The sequence below is a fragment of the Pseudopipra pipra genome, chromosome 9 (genome assembly GCF_036250125.1).
Source record: "Pseudopipra pipra isolate bDixPip1 chromosome 9, bDixPip1.hap1, whole genome shotgun sequence".
Lineage (NCBI taxonomy): Eukaryota > Metazoa > Chordata > Aves > Passeriformes > Pipridae > Pseudopipra > Pseudopipra pipra.
This window is the reverse complement of record NC_087557.1, coordinates 18,784,934-18,803,296: the sequence shown is the minus strand read 5'-3', so window position 1 is coordinate 18,803,296 and position 18,363 is coordinate 18,784,934. Positions and strand designations below refer to the sequence as shown.

Sequence of the window (18,363 nt, the reverse complement as noted above, 5' to 3'; positions counted from 1 at the left end):
GTCTGAATTGGAGCAGGAATCACTGCAGTGTTGTCATTTACTGTGTAGCTGCTTTTTGTGGAATATTTGGCATGGAAGAAATCACAGGCATAAGCATTTGCAGTATCTAGCAAAGGAATATTACTGATTGTCTCACTTTCTCATTGGATTAATTTTCAGGGATTTTGACTCCAAGAGCTGCCTAAACAGACTTTTGCTCTTATTCTACATTTTTTTAACCTTCTGTCACAGCTCTATGAAGTCTCAAACACCCCAAGCAGCTCAGCTGTGATAGAAGTTGAGGAGCTCTGTGTGGAGTACGTTGTCCAGGTGCGGTGCAGGGAGCTGGATGGATCCGGGTACTGGAGCGATTGGAGCAGACCAGCCCAAACACTTGTACAGGACATCAGAGGTCTGTGTCCTTCCAGGGGCACTTTGAGATCTGGGCCAGTGTTTTCCAGACTGAGGAGTGACACTGTTCTTCCAAACTGTCATTTTGCAGCTCCCTTGCAAGGCCCTGAATTTTGGAGAATCGTTACCGAAGATCCAGCAAGGAGGCAGAAGAACGTTACACTCGTGTGGAAGGTGAGAGCAGCCACCATTTTGATCCAAAAAATGGCAAGAAATGCCAAAAAGGGAGTCTGACAACCACATGCTTCCCTGTGAGGCAAACTCAGGCAGTCATTGCTCATGGGACTTGGGATCTGCCTCTTGCTTGGCTAATCCTGGTGAATACTGGTTATACTACTGGGATGCAGTTGGAGATGGTTTTTCCTTCTTGGCTTTTAAAGGCTGAGGCAGGACAGAGGAAAAAGTCCCTCAGTGCCTGCTCACTCCTCTTTGCCCATGTTGTGTGCAGTTGGCTGCTCTGGGTTTTGAACCCTAAAAAATGTGTGAAACAGTGAATTGCTGTAGGAATCTAAAAGTTTGTCTTTCCTTGTTCTGGGAAGAGAGGGAATAAGTGTCAGCTCTCTGAGAGGCACAGAAGGAATTAAGTCTTTACATGGACTCCAGTGCCTTGGCTAAAAGGACAGGAGCCAGGCTACAGAATATATATATATTGGGTCATATTTTCTTAAAATTGGCACTGCCCAAATAACATTTGCTTTGGAAATGAGAGCCAGGGGAATGAATTAATGCCCATTTTTGCGACAGCCACTGATGAAGAACCACTCGTTGTGCAGCGTGAGCCGATACATCATAAAGCACCAGACACCAGGGAACACCTCCTGGGTGGAATATGTTGATCATGGCACCACCTGGTCTTTTCCGTGGACTGAGCACACTCACACCATCACAGTTTTAGCCATGAATTCTATTGGAGTTTCTTCAGTTAATTTTAATTTAACTCTCTCACAGCAAATGAGCACAGGTAAGAACAGCCATTTTGAGAATCACAAGGAATCATTGTGATGCTGTTTCTTTGTAATAAAATTCCCTCTGTCAGAATAAGAAATGTTTTATGGAGATACATTCAGGACCAAGAGAGCTGTTTGAAAACTGAAATTTCCATTGTATGAAAATCCTAATGATTTTTGGGTTGGGAAAAGAGTTGTCTGTCACTGGGCTGACTTCCCTCCTAACAGAATATAAAGTAATTAGTCAAAGAAAAATGAAATCCTACTGTAGAACTAATCTTTCATCTACTTTGTCTTGGGAACACCCAACATTCCTGCTGGGGAATGTTTTGTTGTTTCCAAAATGAAATGTGGTTGCGTTTCTGGCTGCTCACCTGACAGGCTGCCAGGGTGCAGAGTTCTCAGAGGTTTGGCTTGACTTCCTGAGTAGCAATTCATGGATTTGACTGCACTCTGCTGTGTTTAGTCCTGACAGTTCAGTATTTGCTGATAATTTTTGGTTAAGGATAAATAAGGAGGTGCACATGAGAATCGGGATATTTGATGTCTAAGAAATTTGATGTATTTAGCATTTGGGACTGGTTGGTGTAAACTGAACTTAGAGAGAAACATATCTGCTGATGTCAACTGAAGATCAGGCTTTATTAGGTAGGAGATAACTAAACAAGTGTTCAAGTGCTGAAATTTAGCAGTCCTGTATGTTTTATGGGATGTTGATCGTGGCTGTTCCCCCTGTTCCTCAGTGGATGCCGTGCGGTCGCTGAGCGCTTACCCCGTGAACAGCACCTGTGTCATTGTGGTCTGGACTCTCTCACCCCAAATCTATATGATAACATCCTTTGTTATTGAGTGGAAGAACCTTAACAAAGAAGAGGAGACAAAATGGGTGCGAGTTCCTCCAAATATGAGTAAATATTACATTTATGGTGAGTGTGCACTTGAAAATATAACGCATAATATGTTATTTTGCTGAGCTTTTGGAGTCCTGTTTTTATTTCTGATGTCTTTCATGGTAAGGACCAATAGACAAATTTTTGATGATCATTAGAGGATTGACTGTTTTAATAATCAGGTTAACAGAGTGAGGCTCAGGAGTGTGTTCATTTTGTGGCAATACAATAAAATTAGTTCTGGAATATTGAGTACAGAAGCTAATTAGTTTAGTATGTGCTTTTCATTTGCATTTTGGCTTTAACCTTAAAAGTTTTTACAGTAGATCCATGAAGATGTTAATTCCATGACAGAATAATGCTGGATTATCCAGGATGGATTAATAGTTTTAATCTTATGATATTAAAGTAGGGATCTATAAAGGATTATTTCCCTTATTGCCTTCTCTGGGTTGATCTGAACTCTGAACTGTGACCAGAGCCTCTGTGGAGGGAATTGTCTAAAAGTTGGATAATATTTTGGATTCAAATGTCTGATTTCCTCTTTCCAGATTACTTTATTCTGATTGAGAAGTACCAGTTCAGCCTGTACCCTGTGTTTGCTGGAGGAGTTGGCAGAGCCAGAGCAACAGATCAGTTTAGCAAAGGTGACTGACAGGATCTTTGTCCTTGTCTTTTATAAAATAGGAGCTTATAAAAGTGACCTTTAAATGCAAAAGTCTCTGTCTTACCAGAAAAAAATATCAGTAATGAAGCAATTGTAATGTAACTATAAACAGACTTCAGTAGCTTTAATTTGAAAACTCTGTGGGATTAGTTCAGTGAGAAACTAAATTCCTATTTAAAGTGATTCCCTCCTTTTTGTCTCTTTATTCTCAAGGGAAAGGTTTGTTGATTTGCAATGACACTGTTTATCAAGGCTTTTTTCCATTTAAGCAGTTGTTTCTATTGTGTGTTATTTCCCTGTTGCAAACTCTTTGTTCACAGACAAATTATTTTTCTGCATTATTATCTGAACTCCTTTATTTCCAGGTGGATTTGAAAATGAGAATAATGGCAGCCTCTCCGTGGTTCTGCCAATAGTTATTTCAACCTCTGTTTTGTTGCTGGGAGTGTTGCTGGTTTCACACCAAAGGTATGTTTTTTGTTGTCATCTATAAGTTCCAGGTGGTGCAGCTTCACTGGTCCCAGTCTGCTGAACTGGTTTCACAGAATCCCAGACTGGTTTGGGTTGGGAGGAATATTAAAGCTCATCCAGTTCCACCCCCTCCCATGGGCAGGGACACCTTCCACTATCCCAGGTTGCTCCAAGCCCCGTCCAACCTGGCCTTGGACACTTCCAGGGATGGGGCAGCCACAGCCTCTCTGGGCAGCCTGTGCCAGGGCCTCACCACCCTCACAGGGGAGAATTCCTTCCCACTATCCCACCTAACCCTGCCCTCTGGCAGTGGGAAGCTATTCCCCCTTGTCCTGTCCCTCCAGGCCTTTGCCCAAAGTCTCTCTCCAGCTCTCTTGGAGCCCCTTCAGGCATTGGTGAGTTGGGGTCATCCAGCACAGACTGTCTGTACCTTTGATAATTTGCAAAACTGCCACCTGCTATGTCACTTTTTTATTTCTTTATATTTTGCATTAAATTTCAGCCATCTATAATATCTAAAATGAATGTTTCATGGTCATAGTGCTCTGGATAAATAAAATTGCAGAGGTTCCTTTTCTGTACAGTACAGCCCCTATGACGTACCAACTCCAGCATTTACCTGACATTTCAGAATGAAGAAGCTGCTTTGGGAGGATGTTCCAAACCCCAAGAATTGCTCGTGGGCACAAGGAGTTAATTTTCAGCAGGTGTGTATTTCCCTGGTAATGCTGCTTCCCCCAGCCCGGGGATTCTGGCTGCTGTGAGTTCAGGACTGGGCTCTACCTGTGGGTTAGGCCAGACCCTGCCTAACTTCTGAAGGAAGAACTTGGAGCCTCTGGAGTCAGCAATACAGAGAGCTGAGAGCTGGAAAAGAGTCAGGACCAGACCCCAAGAGCTCTTTTGAATGTTTAAATTTTACACCAATTAGTGAATCAGTTGTAGAATCCCATGGGTGTAACGTTTATGCACCTTCGTTTGTATCAGCAAACAAAGTTTCTCCTGGTCCCAGAGTATCATCACTGAGACAATAATCCAAATTTAGGTCTGGTAATTCCAAAAGAGCACCTTTGGGCCATGCTTGAGCTTCCCTGTGGGTTTGGTTCTAGTTCCATCTGGTCAGCAAAGTCTGGGAGCTGGTGACCTGAGGCTGACTTTTCTCCTGAGTTTTATGGAGCAACTTTGCCTGTTGTTTAATGCAGTTTGCACCTAGCTCACACCATACATGCATCTAGAAATCCAGCTGTGTCCTGGCTGATACTCCAGAGGATTCCATTTCCCCAGACAATGGATTATGCATTGTATTTGATAAATATCTGACAGGCTTTAATGAGTGATGTGTCAGAGCTGACAGATGGTGGCCTTTGCCACACAACACCCCTGGTCCTTGGATGTGGTGGGTTTAATCTCTGTGGGCAACTCTATCTGTGTTTGCTGTGGTGCCCAGAGAGCAGATCCCGGGGGCTGGGATGAGGGAAGGAATATAAACATCTGTGTTCAGGATAAACCACCTGCCTCAGGCGAGCAGGTGTATGAGGGGGACACAAGGTTTTTTGGTTGTTCAAAAGCTCCCTGTTAATTTTGGTGATGGACTTGTGTGACAAGTACTGAAATCACAAGAAATCAGTCCTGTCACGCGAGGGCCGAGGCAACACTGATAGCGAGTTTGGAGTGGCTGGAAGCCCAAGATACATGAGTTGTACACTCTTTGCTATAATTGCACACTCCTCTGAGTATTTTGACATGTTCCTCATTGTTTTGGCAGCTTCCCTGCTGTAAAACATGGTTTGTTGATATACATAAAACCTGGTTTAGTCTGTTTTGTCCCGAATTCATTAGGAAATACATGTTTTTCAAGTGAGTTTTCCTTTGTAGCTCTCGGAGTGCTGGTGTTGCTGTCAGTTCATCCTGCTGTACACTCACCTGTATTAAGTAGTAGTAAATCCTATATTTCTCTGAAGTAAAGGTGTTTCTCTTCACTGCTGCTTAGATGGAGGTGTTCCAAAAATACTATGGACAGGCTGAATTTGACCCTGAATAATACAATCCTAGCAAGGAAAGTTACTTCAGCTGCCATATAAATTATTAAATCTGTTGAGGAAATATATTGTAGAGGATTTTCAACTATATGCTCTTGAAAAACAATGTGGGAACTTGATGTGGCAAAACTCCAGGGTCCTCAGAGTGCCCTGGGAATGCACTCAGGTGTTTGGATTTGTGATCCATAAAATCAGTACCTTGATACTGCAATAAAACTTTTAAGCAAGAGATGAACATTAAAATATCTCTTTTCTTCCAGCCTGAAACTTTTGAGCATCTTTTTACCAAGCACCCTGAAGCCACCTCATTTGAACCTCTCCTAGATGCAGAGATAGTGCTGGAAGACATCAGTGTCACCAAAGCCTCAGAAAAAGAAGACACACAAGATTTTTTAGGAATTGCTTCCACATTTCCAAACCCCCAAGACTCTGAACGTGACTCTGCTTGCTCGAGCAGCCACTTCAACAGCAGCAGCTCCTCCCAGAGCTCCCAGGAGGTGCAGGGCAGTGGAGGAATTGACCTCAAATATGCGACTGTTGTCGGCAACTCCCGATCCGATGGGCTTTGCGAGTGGAAAATGAATCCAAGGAGTTGTTTTGATCGATGCTTCTTAGCAGAAGATTCCACGGTTTCAGGTGCCTTCTCCAGTAGCACTTGGGAGGTGGGAAGTGGAGTGTTTCTGGTGTTCCCTGGCTCACCGGGCAGGCAGCCCAGCAAGACCCTGTCCCTTATCTCTTCAGAGGGATTTTCAGAGCCTTCTGACCATGACGATGCTTTCACGGACAGTCTTGAGCGGAGCCTGTGTTACCTTGGGATAACACCATTGGAAAAAAGAGAAAATGGTATTTTTCTAACAGAAAGTTCTGAGATGCTGTGTCAGTTCCATACAAGGAATCTGCTCACAGACACGGGAGTTCTTCAGCACACACCGACGGATGTCCATGGGTTTATCCAAAGTAGCCTCAAGCCCAAAGCCATGGTGCCATATGTGCCACAGTTTGGGATGGCTGCTGCCAAGGGAAAGGAGGCCACAGAGAAAAACTCTGCTGTCATCACACCATAATTTGAGACTACTAGTGGTTTTTTAGGTGTTGATGCATTCCCCTGTTTTTCCCTCTCCTGACTTCCTCCAGGAGCTCTCCTCTCTTGGAGCTGGGTTCTATATTTAAGTGCCAGGATTTAAGTAGGAAAAAATTCCATTCCTTGACCTGATTTTCAAATGTGAGGCCTTCCTTTAGAGATCTGATTTTCCAAGTTACCTCAGGTACCATGTTACCTGTTGCTGGTGCCTGTTAGAGGTGTTATGTCTGACGACTCCAGTGAAGAATTGGACTTGAAATCAGATTGGGTGCTGTAGACATTGAGGTGAGAGGCTTTGGGAGATTCCCAAACACTCCTCAAGGGCTCAGAAGGATTCAACACCATCCACCAAATGAACCCAATGCCTTTCTTGTACAGTCACTGACTGTCCTTTTGTCTTGGTGTGGGTTCCATCCAGTTCTGTAGCCTTGGGCTTCTCTCCATTTCTTGTTGTCCAACAGTTTTCCCCTGGGGAGAGCACGTGTATTGGCAGCACAGACCCATGCACACATCTTCTCTCTGTTTAGGAGTGAAGTGTCTCCTCAAACTGCATTCAGAGAGCTTGTTCTGGTTTTAGGGTTCACCTGGGGACCCCAAGGATGAGGGAGCAAGGAGTGACCTAATATGTAGACTGAAATATTTATATGGGAGGTGGTTTTGGGGGGGGAAGCTTCATTTCACTGGGAATGACTTGTGACACCAAGTTGAGCTGGATGTGGTTGGAAGGAAGGGGTCAAGCAGTGAAAGGCTCAGGGAAGCCTCAAGAAGAGGAAGAGAATAAAAATTCTTAAGTTTCCATTAGTTGTGGGTGTTACCTGGATAAACTGATGTTTGGAAGTTAAACATCCACACTTTTGTTGTTGAACACGAGATTCCAGTACAAATGGTACTACCATAAAACTGACATCTCTCCCAACCACTTTCCTAAGATTCTGCAGTAGAAAAGACGGGAATTTGATCCAAGGACCCTGTATTTTTGATCTTGTCTGAACTAACCTGTCTGTATGGACTTGGAGAAGTCAGTTTGCCTCCACAACCCTGCTCCACTCAGCCAGAAATCTCCAGGTGGGAGAAAAATCAGGTCTTGGAGAAGTCAGTTTGCCTCCACAGCCCTACTACAGTCAGTGGGAAAGCTCCAGGTGGGAGGAAAATCAGGTCTTGCATTCTGGCTGTATTTTCTGAGATAACCAGGTAAAAAAGCCCATACCTATTTGCAAGCCAAATCTGTTGTTTTTGGTTTTTTTTACTTCATAGTTGGTAAATATTTTTGTACATGTGCCTTTTCAGAGAACTATTTTGAGGAGCTAAGAAGTATGAATTTATTGTGTATTCCAAAGCTAAATCTCTGTGAAACTTAACAGAGGCAAAACCAAAAGTGCAAAACCCAGTGTCAATAGTAAAAACCAAAGTGAGTGTGAATTTAAGACCAGCTTAACACAAAACCCAGCTGCTGGTTTTTTTGGACAAGCTGCTGACCTGGCTCTTGTGGGCTGCTTTGTTTCTAATGTTGACTGTGATGCAGATCTGATGTTCTGGTTTCAAAAATATTGTGTGTGGCGAGGGATTAAAAGATGTTTTCTGTTGAGGACCCCAAAACTCGCTTTCACTGTGATTGGGGGCTGTGGGACAAACCTGCAGGTTCCTGCAGCATTCCAGGGGTAAAGCTGTGACAAGCACTGAGGGAACTGCTGACTTAGGATTTATCTGAGAGAAGGAATTCCCTCCTGCCGGCATGGGAACTTGATGTGGCACAACTCCAGGGTCCTGGGAATGGGCTCGGCTTTGGATTCTGCCTCTCCAGGGGGTTTGTCCACCAGATCCAACATCCCCTGGAGTGTGAAGATGTGGGAGGTGAGTGTCTGGAAAAATAATTTAGCTGTGTTTGAAGATCTTCCTTCTCAAGACGTGAAAAGCTCACGTTGATTTTAGCGCCCTCAGTCCTTACCCAGTAACTCTGTAAGGACAAGAGTAGCATTAGCTGTGGGAAGGATCAGCTGGGGGAACCAGGGAAGGCTTTCCTGGGAATGTGGGAAAATACAGGAGTTAACCTTCTGTCCCTGTCATGCAGGACTGTGCCTCCAGCTGTGCTCAGGAATTGCTCTGTTAGGAGGAGTGCATGAGGTCTTCCCTCGATGGATGGTGGTATCAGCACTTTTGGGAGTCCAGCCTGTCCTCCCACTGCTATCCCATGTTTTTTCCAAATGGCCAGACCAAATTCATCTGCTCTACAGAAATCCTGCTGTGGATGTCAGAAATACAGCAAATGTGAGCTGGTCTCTTCTGCTTCAGCAAAAAGAGATTTTCAGTGTAATTAGTGTAGAACCAAGTGACAGAATCCCTTCCTGGGGTTCCTGGTCGTGCAGGTGAACCCAGGTCCTGACCCACAGCTGAGGCCACAGCTGTACCAGTTTATCCCATAAATAATTCCTGAAACTGCTTCTCAGTCTGGCATTTTCATCCGGATCAAACGGACATTCGATCCCTCTCTTCACCTCTCTCTGCTCACATATAAAGCCAAAATCTGCATATTCTGAACCCACCATCTGCTGCGTCTGCCTTGCCCTGGCTCCTGTTACAGTTTCAGCTCCGGCTGCTCCTGCAGGCAGCAGCTGCCTTTGGGAGAGGAAATTAGGAGCTGGGACAAGTTATCTTGTTATTTTCCACCATTATTTTTTCCCCTCAACTTCATGTCAGTTTATTTGTGTAACACAGCTGAGTCCTTCCCGTGCTGTGGCGGATCACAGGGGTTTATTCCATGTTTCCAGCCAGCTCCTTCTGCCACGATGCAGCCACTACATGTGTTTGAGGCAGGAGCAAAATATCGTGGGAGAGATGGAGATGGGAAGGTGCAGTGCCTGGGCAAAGGTGGTTTTGGAAGGTAAGGTGATTTTTGTTATAGTCAGAATAGAAGCTCTCACTCATTTCAAAACAACTGTCCATGGGGCCCAAGGGACAGAGGAAGGAGCTGAAAGGAGCTCTGTAGCAGGAGCTGTCCTTGAAACTGGAGTGGAACAGAGCCGGGAGTTAGTGCTCACTGCCTCTCTTGGCAGGAGACCTGAGAAGTCTCTGCCAAGAAACAGGGAGAAAGTAGGGAACAGGGTCATGCTGGGATCTGCATCCAAGGAACAGGGTTCCTGGGGACAAAATGGGTTTCAGCTGATGCCCTTCACCCCTGGTCTGATGGGGTCTCCTCTGTCAGTGGCTGTCACTGGTGAGCAGGTGTTTGCCTGTCACAGTGAGCCATCACCTGGTGTGGGAGCCAGTCCTGCCCCAGGGTTTCCCACTGGAAAACTCGCTCATCGACATGTTGTTTTTTTTTTTAATTTGGGAAAACCCTTAGAGTTATACTTTATAGGGCTGGACCTGAGGAGCCCAGAGCTGCTGCCTGAGACACATTTTTCTCAGCTGTCTCTGGAAGTGTGAGATCCTGTTGTCCTGCAGTGCCCCACACTGTGCAACCGGGCACAGGGAGAGCTCAGAGGATCAGGGGCAGGTGTCTCTGCTTTTGCTTGGCTGGATGATCTCAAGGGTCTTTTCCAACCGAAATGACTCTGGAATTCTCTGATCTGGCTCATTTGTTGCACACACACCTGGTCCTGCTGTGTCCATGTGTGCAGGTGCAGCAGTAACTGATGGAAGAGCAGATTTCCTGCCCAAATCTTCCTCCATTGGTGCTGCTGGCACAGCACGAACCGCATGGAGTCGGCTCCGGGCTTGACATTTTCCTCCTGGATTTGAGTGGGATACTCCTGTGCTCAGACTCTGCAAGGTCTCCCTGTTATTTGGAGTGAGCTGAGGCATCGCTGTGAGCAGCTCCTGCTGCCCACAGTCACAGTTCAGGGACTGAAATGGCAACACAAAGCCTTTGAGTGCCCTGAAAAGCCACCCAGTCCCACGGGATGGGTTGTCCCTACCTCCCCTTCCCTGCTCCTGGGGAAGGACCCCCCATGTCCCCACTCTTTAATCATCCCTCTAGGCACTGCAGAGCCTGGGGGACAGGCCAGGCATGGCCACCTCTGCACTGGGAAGTGTGAAGGATCAATGGATCACTTATTTTGGGACACATGAGGAAAAGTCCTGTGATGCAAGTGGGCTTTGCAGCTGGACACTGGATGGGGAGAGAGATCAATGGAGGTGAGCAGTGAACACATGGAAAGTTGAGGTTTTTTCCAAGGAATACCCAGGTGGGTTGGTGTGGGCTGGTGGGGGTTTTTTTTGTGTTTATTTAAATAAACACAGAAGTAAGAAAATTACCCCTTTAGATATCTTTTTTATAGCCACCATCTCCATGACACCTCTATGAGCAAGGCCTGAAATCCTCACCTGCCTCCCCCCTCTGCATCACCCACTGCTGGGCTCACCCTGACCAGCTCCTGGGGAACCTGCTTGGAACTGGGAAGCCAATGGATAGCTGGGGATGGAGAGGCAGAAACAGGACACACTCGTTTTGTGTGTCCTTCTATAAAAAAACCCCTGATCAAACTCAGAAATTAATGTGCTGGGGTAAGAGTATTAATTTTTGGAAACTGCTAAGGTTGTCTGTAAAAATACTTCAGTATGATGCACTTCTGGAGGGAGTTTCTATAGTTATTTGAATACATATATGCAAATATTATGATACTCAAATATTATTTAAATAATAATATAATATACAAAACAGTTGCTTTTATTATCCCACTTTGTTATAATTTTACTGCAGTGAACCACCACTAACAAGTTATCCCTGCTTCTCTCTGGGACACAGGGACTCACTTGCTGTTGCTCTCCATTAACTCTCAGTGTGCCTCCTCAGTCAGGGTTTTATGATAATAACACAAAACTGCTTTTATGTCAGGGAGTTGGAACTAGATGACCTTTAAGGTCCCTTCCAACCCAGGATTCCATAATTTTAAAGCATGGAAGTGAGTGATACATCCTTCAAGTCATTACCCTGTGATTTTTGCTGTGGATGTTCCACATTATGTGTTCTCTGTTGCAGAAAAGATAATTAAAATGCAGGTTTCTGGTAGGAATTTCTGCAAGAGGAAGGATCCCGTTCTTCCAGTCCTCCTTCTGCTGAGAAAGCAATAGGAATTACTTTTATCAAGGTTTGAATTAAGTCCATAGGCCGTGTCGTGCATCCAGATTATTCCAACATGCCGCAATCAAACTCTGGGATTTCAGTGCTGACCCAGTGCCCAGATGCTGCAGTTGACAAGGACGTGGTGGCAGCGCTGTGGCTCTCACAGCAGAGCTCTGCAGTGCTGGCACCCAGCCCCAGCAACACCAAAAGGACCAAAAAATAGCTGCCTTTCAAGAAGAGCCAAACTGGAAAGACACAGAATCCTTGTGGATGGAAAACCAGGAGGTTTTGGCAGGTGCCATTCTGTTCACTAATGATTCCAAACAAAAGAAAAGGGAATTGTCTGTGTGAGACTCTAATTAATTACTACCCATCAGGAGCTGCTTATGCAAGAGCTGTCATCAGCAAAGCAGGGCCAGGCACTGAGAGACTCTCCCTAGGAGAGCTGAAAATCAGTCTTGATGGCTTCTGAAATAATGCAGCGTCCTGCTGGGAGGGAATGAATGGAAAAACAAATTACGAAGAGAGATGGAGGAAAGGAGATCCGGGGGGGGGGGGCTTTGAATGTGGATGGAAAGATGTGGCCAGCGAGGCCTCTGGGCTGTGTGGGGCCTGTGTGTGATAAAGGTCATGACAGTGCCCACCTCTGCAGTTCATATCTAATTAGAGGGTCTTGTTCGGCCTTTCTCACTGCCAGTGAAGTGCAGCCCCCCTCTTTCCATAGTCCTGGGTGGGCCCTTTCTGGATGCAAATGAAGCTCATTTGCTATCACTGAAAATTACTTCAAAAGCATCCATTTGTGCCTTCAAAGCTGAGAGGAGCATTAAGAACAGGTAACAAGCACAGAACTGCCTCGTGCTACTTCTACAAAGCTGTTTCTCAGCAGAGAAACTCATTTCCATATGGCACCAGCTGTGTCACTTGGCAAAGGAGAAGGAGCGACCTGGGCTGGTGGAAGGTGTCCCTGCCCAGGGAACGGGGGTGGAACTGATGGGCTTTAAGGTCTTTTCCAACCCAGACCAGTCTGGGATTCTATAATTCAATGAATGGACAGGGTTGGAAAACCAAGGACTAGAGTCCCTGTTAGTTCTCTCAAATCCAAGCTGGCAAGGCACATACACAGGTGGGCAGGATACCCAGTACAGGCTGTAAAGAAGCACTCAGAGACTTATTTCAAGCTTCAACTGATGACTAAAGAGCTGGGCTGGAAGAGCCTGGCACTGAAAGGATTATTTAGTCTTGTGGCTGCCTAATGTCAAAAGAGACCTGCTGCTGTTTGCATGAACAGCTTGTCATCCCTCTGCTCCAGCTGGGTGGGCATGAAAACACCAGCTGAGGGGCTGCTGCCTCAGTGGGGACCAACCTACTCCTCAACACTGGGACCCTGAGGGACCTGTGAGGGGCTCAGCCCTGATCCCTGTTTCTGCACCAGGTACCTTCCCACATACCCTGGAAATTCTTTCTGGCCTGGAGCAGGGACAGAGGTAGCTGCAGAGAGGTTTCTTCCAACAGCTCTTCCTGTTGGGTTTCTTTGTTGGGTTTCTTTTTGTTTTCAATCCACAGGATTTTGAAATGCACTCTGAAAGTACAGACAATGATTTATTTGCTGCTTTGTCTTGTAATGGTGCGGGTGAAGATTCTGGGGCACCAGGAGTGGCTGAGGGAGCTGGGGGGGCTCAGCCCTGAGAAAAGGAGGCTCAGGGGGGACCTTCTGGCTCTCTACAACTCCTTGACAGGAGGGTGGAGCCAGGTGGGGGTCGGGCTCTGCTCCCAGGGAACAAGGGACAAGGGGAAACTGCCTCAAGTCACACCAGGGGAGGTTCAGGTTGAATACTGGGAAAATTCCTTCCCATAAAGTGTTGTCCAACCCTAGCACAGCCACCCAGGGCAGAGAGTCCCCAGCCCTGGAGGGATTTTAAAACTATGTGGATGTGTCTCTTGGGGACATGGTTTAATGGTGGCCTTGGCAATGCTTGGAAATGGTTGGACTCAATGGTCTCAGAGGGTTTTTCTAAGCTTAATTATTCCATGATCTGTAATATTGTAACTGTGGGTCCTTTATTCTCTTTTCCTCATCAGTTGGATATGAAAATAGACATTGAATTAGGAGGGGGTGGAACACGATGAGCTTTAAGATCCCTGACAGCCCAAACCATTCCAGGATTCTATTCCATGCAGAATTCAAGCTTTAATGTCATGACTCAATTCCTTTTGTCTGTTACGTGTATTACTTGAGTTCGGATCACTTTATTAGATGAAACTTCAGCTGATTCCTTCATAAAATACCAGGACCTTTGCTGTTATGCAAGACAAGAACTGGAAAATATTGTTAGTGGCTGTTTTTTCACAGAATTCATCAACATCTAGACACAGACCCTCCTACGGTTTTATAAACTGGGCTGGGTACAACACTCGAGTTCCAGGCTGGCAGCCAGAGAGTCCTCACTGCCAGCAGGAGAATATTCACCAGCAACTCCCTCTGCAAGTGTCAGCTGGGACCCCCAGCACCACCTTAATCCTCTCAGGGATTGGGATCCTCCCAAAGAGCTCAGGGGAATGAATCAGCTCCGTGTCTGCCAGTCTTGTGGCTGAGGAGGAGGAAGAGGAGTGAAGTGCTTGTACTGATCCAAGGCTGTGGGGAAGCTGCAAATTGACATAAGCTTTTTCCTTCCTCAATTCTTTGCCTGGAAAAACCCACTTATCTTGTCTTCCCTGATAAAGTCAACACCTGATCCTTTCTGGGCACCTTTTGGGCCTGCCATGAAAGCTGTGGAACCCTGAGCTGAATCAGTGGAATGTCCACCTTCTCCAGAGCAGGGCACAAAACAATCCACCTATTTTTTCTGCTCTGTTGCATGTATTTTCCAGGACATCCAGCACTTCCCAGCTATGTCTGTGATGATACCCATGGCTAAGGATTCTCCTAATGCCCTTCCTCCCTCTTAGAACCCAGCCTGTAGAGAAAATTGGGAATCTGAGATCTCAGGAAGTGCTGTAATTCTGCACGGTTGTCTTTAACCAAAATATTCTGGTTTCCAAACTTATTTCAGAAGGACTAGTCATCCATGTAGTAATCCTTATTGACTTAGGACTATGATAAAACCTTTCATGCCACCACTGCTTCCCATCTCCAGTCATCCTGATGGCTGCAAGCTGCACCTCCATGCTGGTTTAGGAATGAGGAATTCCGGTGGTTGCATTCTGTCCTTGGCATTACTTTAGGGCTGCAGGGGAGTGCCTGTATTTAAAAGCTGCACAGCATTTTAGAAGATATTAAAATTAATAAATTGAGCTTCAGTGGTTTCCTAAGCTTTCCCTTTTCCCAGGTAAAGCTGGTTGGTCTTTGTTAGGGAAGCCAGTCTGGAGGCTGCCTGGACTGCTGTATTTATCCATTTACATACATGATTTGGGAATCCACAGCAGCCTCCTCATCCTGAGGAGAGGTGAGAGTGAACAGCCTTATTAGCAGCCTCTCAAATGAACTTTTGAAAGGGTAGGAAGTGCATCTTTCCCAGCACAGCTGGCTGCTCCGTGCATTTCTCCCAAATAAGTCCCTAATAATGCTTCAGGAAGCTAAGGAGGGCTGGAGTGCCTGCCCTGCACCTCATCCCTCCTTGCTCAGCTCTTCTCTCTCTCTTGAAAGCAAAAGCAACAATTCTTCTACTGCTGGTATGAAATGTGGAGGGTAAATCTCCTTGCCTGATCACAGCATCTGTTATTAATTTAATAAAATTATTTTAATTCAATTCTCTTCTATTTGATATATGTGAGCTTCTTCAGCCACTTCGGCTGCAGTGGAAGGACAGAGAGGGGAGCACAAACATTCCTTAATTCTGCCCAATGAATTAATTCATTGATCTCTTACAGTATCCAAGGTCTTTGTTTCCTTTCTCTGTTTCCATACTGTCCTTTTAATCCCTTAACACTCTGCAGCCTCCCACCAGTTTTCACCTGAATCCCCTTTTCTGGTACCAAAACTTTACCAGAAGAGGAGAGAAGATGACAAAGCCATTTGGGTTTGCTGAACTGAGGACACAGAGGGAAGCTGTGTGTGTGTGGGGGGGTACTTGCTGTCTTTGCTTGGTGTTGGCAGCACCAAGAAATCTCCTGATCCTCTCTGAAAAGAGGGATTTTGGAGAGAGGAGGACACAAAATGAAGAGAAAACCCAGAAAATTTTGCAAAAAACCACAAAATGGTGTCAGTGGAGGTTCTGGGGCTGCACTGCCTGTTGGGGTGGGGTGGGGTGGTGGAGGGTACAGGAACTTCCTTCTGCCTAAAATCAGCCATTATCATTCCAAACACATTTGCTTTTGCTTCCTTTCTCTTTTAATGGGAAATGTATCTTTGTACTGTTTTGACAGGGCCTCACTGAAGCCATTTATTCTATTCTGTACAAGCTCTCCTACCACATATTTCTCCAAAGGATCTCAGTGCATTAAGCAAAACGACAGACATCTGCCAGGTTATTTTTTTTCTCTCAGTCTCCTCAGGAAGAAAATAAAATGAATGCAATAGTGTCCTATTTTAGTAAGTTGGACTTTTACCCCGTCCTCTTTCACATATGCATTTCTTTATTTTTTTATAACAGAGAAAGCAAAGCCCAAGGGATGTACACTTCCCACGGAGCAATAATTGGTGACACAGTTATTACTAATATTTACTTCTTGGCTCACTCTACATCCTCAGGTTTGATCCAGAGGTAGTTCTACTTTCTGGACACAAAGCTGTACTATCCCTCCACTGAGGAGCAGGAAGGAAGGTATCACCAATATTCTTCATCCTACTAGGCAGCTTTTTGGGTTGCAACACAGCAGATTGAGAATCCTGCACCATAACGGGGCAGAAATGGTACTGATGGAAATGGTAACCTGGAAATGATGAAAAGCATCGCTTGGGTTGGTAAGTGAGAACTCCAGGTCAACAATGCATCCAAAAATACTCCTGAGTTACTGCCTGAACTGATCCCTTGGGCATCACCTCTACGGTGTTGGCACTTAAAGAATGGTTTGGGTTGAAAGAGATCTTAAAGCTCATCTAAACCATGATCTTAAAGACCATTTGCCTGACTATTGTGTATCTGAGAGCTCATTAGATGTCTATGGGGAATGACAAAGGCACTGACTGCACAGCATTGGTCAGTGTAAGTAACTGAGAAGTGACCTTTTCCCAAGGCTGGGAGGATCTCAGGCAGATTTATGGCCATTAAGTCCTTTAGGATGTTTAGAGCTTCTTGACAATGAAAAATTTGTGCTCCTGAGTGGCATTTGATAATTGTAGCACAGCAGTGTCAGAACTGTGAGCGCTGCAGATTTCAGTGTTCAGTTCTAGTGTGGATTATGAGTGCTCAGGGCCTGTGGAATGTCTTAATGCCAGGGATGACTTCTTGGAGTTGACTTGGCAGATCAGTGGAGGGATATAAGAATAACACGAGCCTGTGATACAATCACAGCATGAGCTCTGAGGAGTTTTTTAATTTCATCCTCCTGGTATCAGCCCTCGCTACCAAGTTTCCAAGAGGATGTCAGGCAGCCAGAGGGCTGGAAAGAGAGGAGGAACACTTAGGGCTGCTGCTGCCAGCTCACAGGCAGCAGTAACAAGCAGGTCCTCCCCACCAGGGTGAAGCTCTGCTGTCTGTTCTCAGGCTTTGGAATTTCATCCATGACCATAAATCGTTGTCTAAACCAGGATTACTGATGTCTCGTTGCCAGGGAGTTAAAATCTGGGATGTGCTGCCTGGAGGCTGTGCAGGATGAAAAGCAAGACTTTCATTTTCCTGGCTTTGTAGTCTAGAAGAATTTCTTTTAACCATTTGAAAATTCTGTCCCTTAACTTGTATTGTTTGGTGCTTACAGTTAAGAGACAACTCTCCTAAATATTCCATACCCAACAACCAAGGACCTGCCTGAATCTAAACCCCAAAGGTTAAACCTGGAATCTAGGGAATGATTGCTGAACTGACTTCTCTATGGAGTTTCACAAAGTTTGACACTGTTGCACACCAGACTCTCAACCACATTTCTCACACCTGACTCTGTCCAAGGCAGCAAACAGAGCAGGGGAAAATATCACCGCTGCTCCTTCAAGTCATTGAAATGCTACAAATGGAGGGAAATGTTGGGAGTTATATTTTATTGGCAAAGGAAAGGATGAGGTGATTAAGTTATAACAGTGCAAAACATTCAGGAGAAATACTTTTCATGGCTGTAAAGATTCCAGCACTTCAGCATCATGTGCTCATGGAGGTTGTCCTTCTTCTGTACCCTTGTTTGTAATATGAAGTAATAAAGGAAATTCAGTATATACCTGAAATCATCATTTGAATTAGAGTTGTTGGCAGTCTTACACATTTTTTTACACATGTACAGAAATAAATTTGCCTTTGGGAGGGGGAATTGAAATTTGATTGATAATTACTTTTACATTTTGTGTATGCAAAAAGAAACTCCTGTATATTATAGAGATCTATCAAGCAGTTATTAACTCTTAGTTTTATTGAGCTGGACAGCAGGACAGACAATCTTTTCTCCTCTTTATGTTGTACAAAACTTTCATTCAATATTGTCCTTTTACTGCATAAAGACTGGTTTATCAGGGTCTGGTATGGTCTGGACTGTGGGTCTGTGGGATACAAGGCCATAGGATGGTACTTGAGCAGGAATTACAACACAGCAGCCCTTCTGTTCAGTTTTCAGAGCCTGCAGTCATTAATCCCTGGAAAAAATCAAGGGGCTGTGTGTCATCCACAAATAACCAGTTTAACTCTTAATTTAAAAGGTTTTATAATGAATGGATTTTATTTTTCTGTTCTGGACTCTGAG

General features: G+C 45.1%; 1 protein-coding gene and 1 long non-coding RNA gene across 7 annotated transcripts in view; both read left to right on the top strand.

The window, feature by feature from the left end:
• The window catches only part of LEPR (leptin receptor), a 42,743-nt gene extending 34,665 nt beyond the window's left edge, over nucleotides 1-8,078 (top strand). For 4 of the 6 annotated variants that reach the window (XM_064664917.1, XM_064664919.1, XM_064664920.1 and 1 more), the window contains 8 exons: nucleotides 232-391; nucleotides 482-564; nucleotides 1,135-1,351; nucleotides 2,081-2,263; nucleotides 2,779-2,874; nucleotides 3,260-3,362; nucleotides 3,997-4,072; nucleotides 5,662-8,078. In XM_064664917.1, the coding sequence (XP_064520987.1) occupies nucleotides 232-391; nucleotides 482-564; nucleotides 1,135-1,351; nucleotides 2,081-2,263; nucleotides 2,779-2,874; nucleotides 3,260-3,362; nucleotides 3,997-4,072; nucleotides 5,662-6,465 (1,722 nt within the window). In that variant the 3' untranslated portion in view covers nucleotides 6,466-8,078. Of the gene's footprint in view, nucleotides 1-231; nucleotides 392-481; nucleotides 565-1,134; nucleotides 1,352-2,080; nucleotides 2,264-2,778; nucleotides 2,875-3,259; nucleotides 3,363-3,949; nucleotides 4,073-5,661 lie in introns of all 6 variants that reach the window. The other 2 variants (XR_010432764.1, XR_010432763.1) reach the window with 2 other exon arrangements.
• Nucleotides 8,079-8,699: 621 nt separating this feature from the next.
• Nucleotides 8,700-18,332, top strand: LOC135419002 (uncharacterized). Its single transcript, XR_010432770.1, has 2 exons — nucleotides 8,700-9,360; nucleotides 10,459-18,332. It is a non-coding gene; the product is annotated as an uncharacterized LOC135419002 (long non-coding RNA).
• Nucleotides 18,333-18,363: the final 31 nt, after the last annotated feature.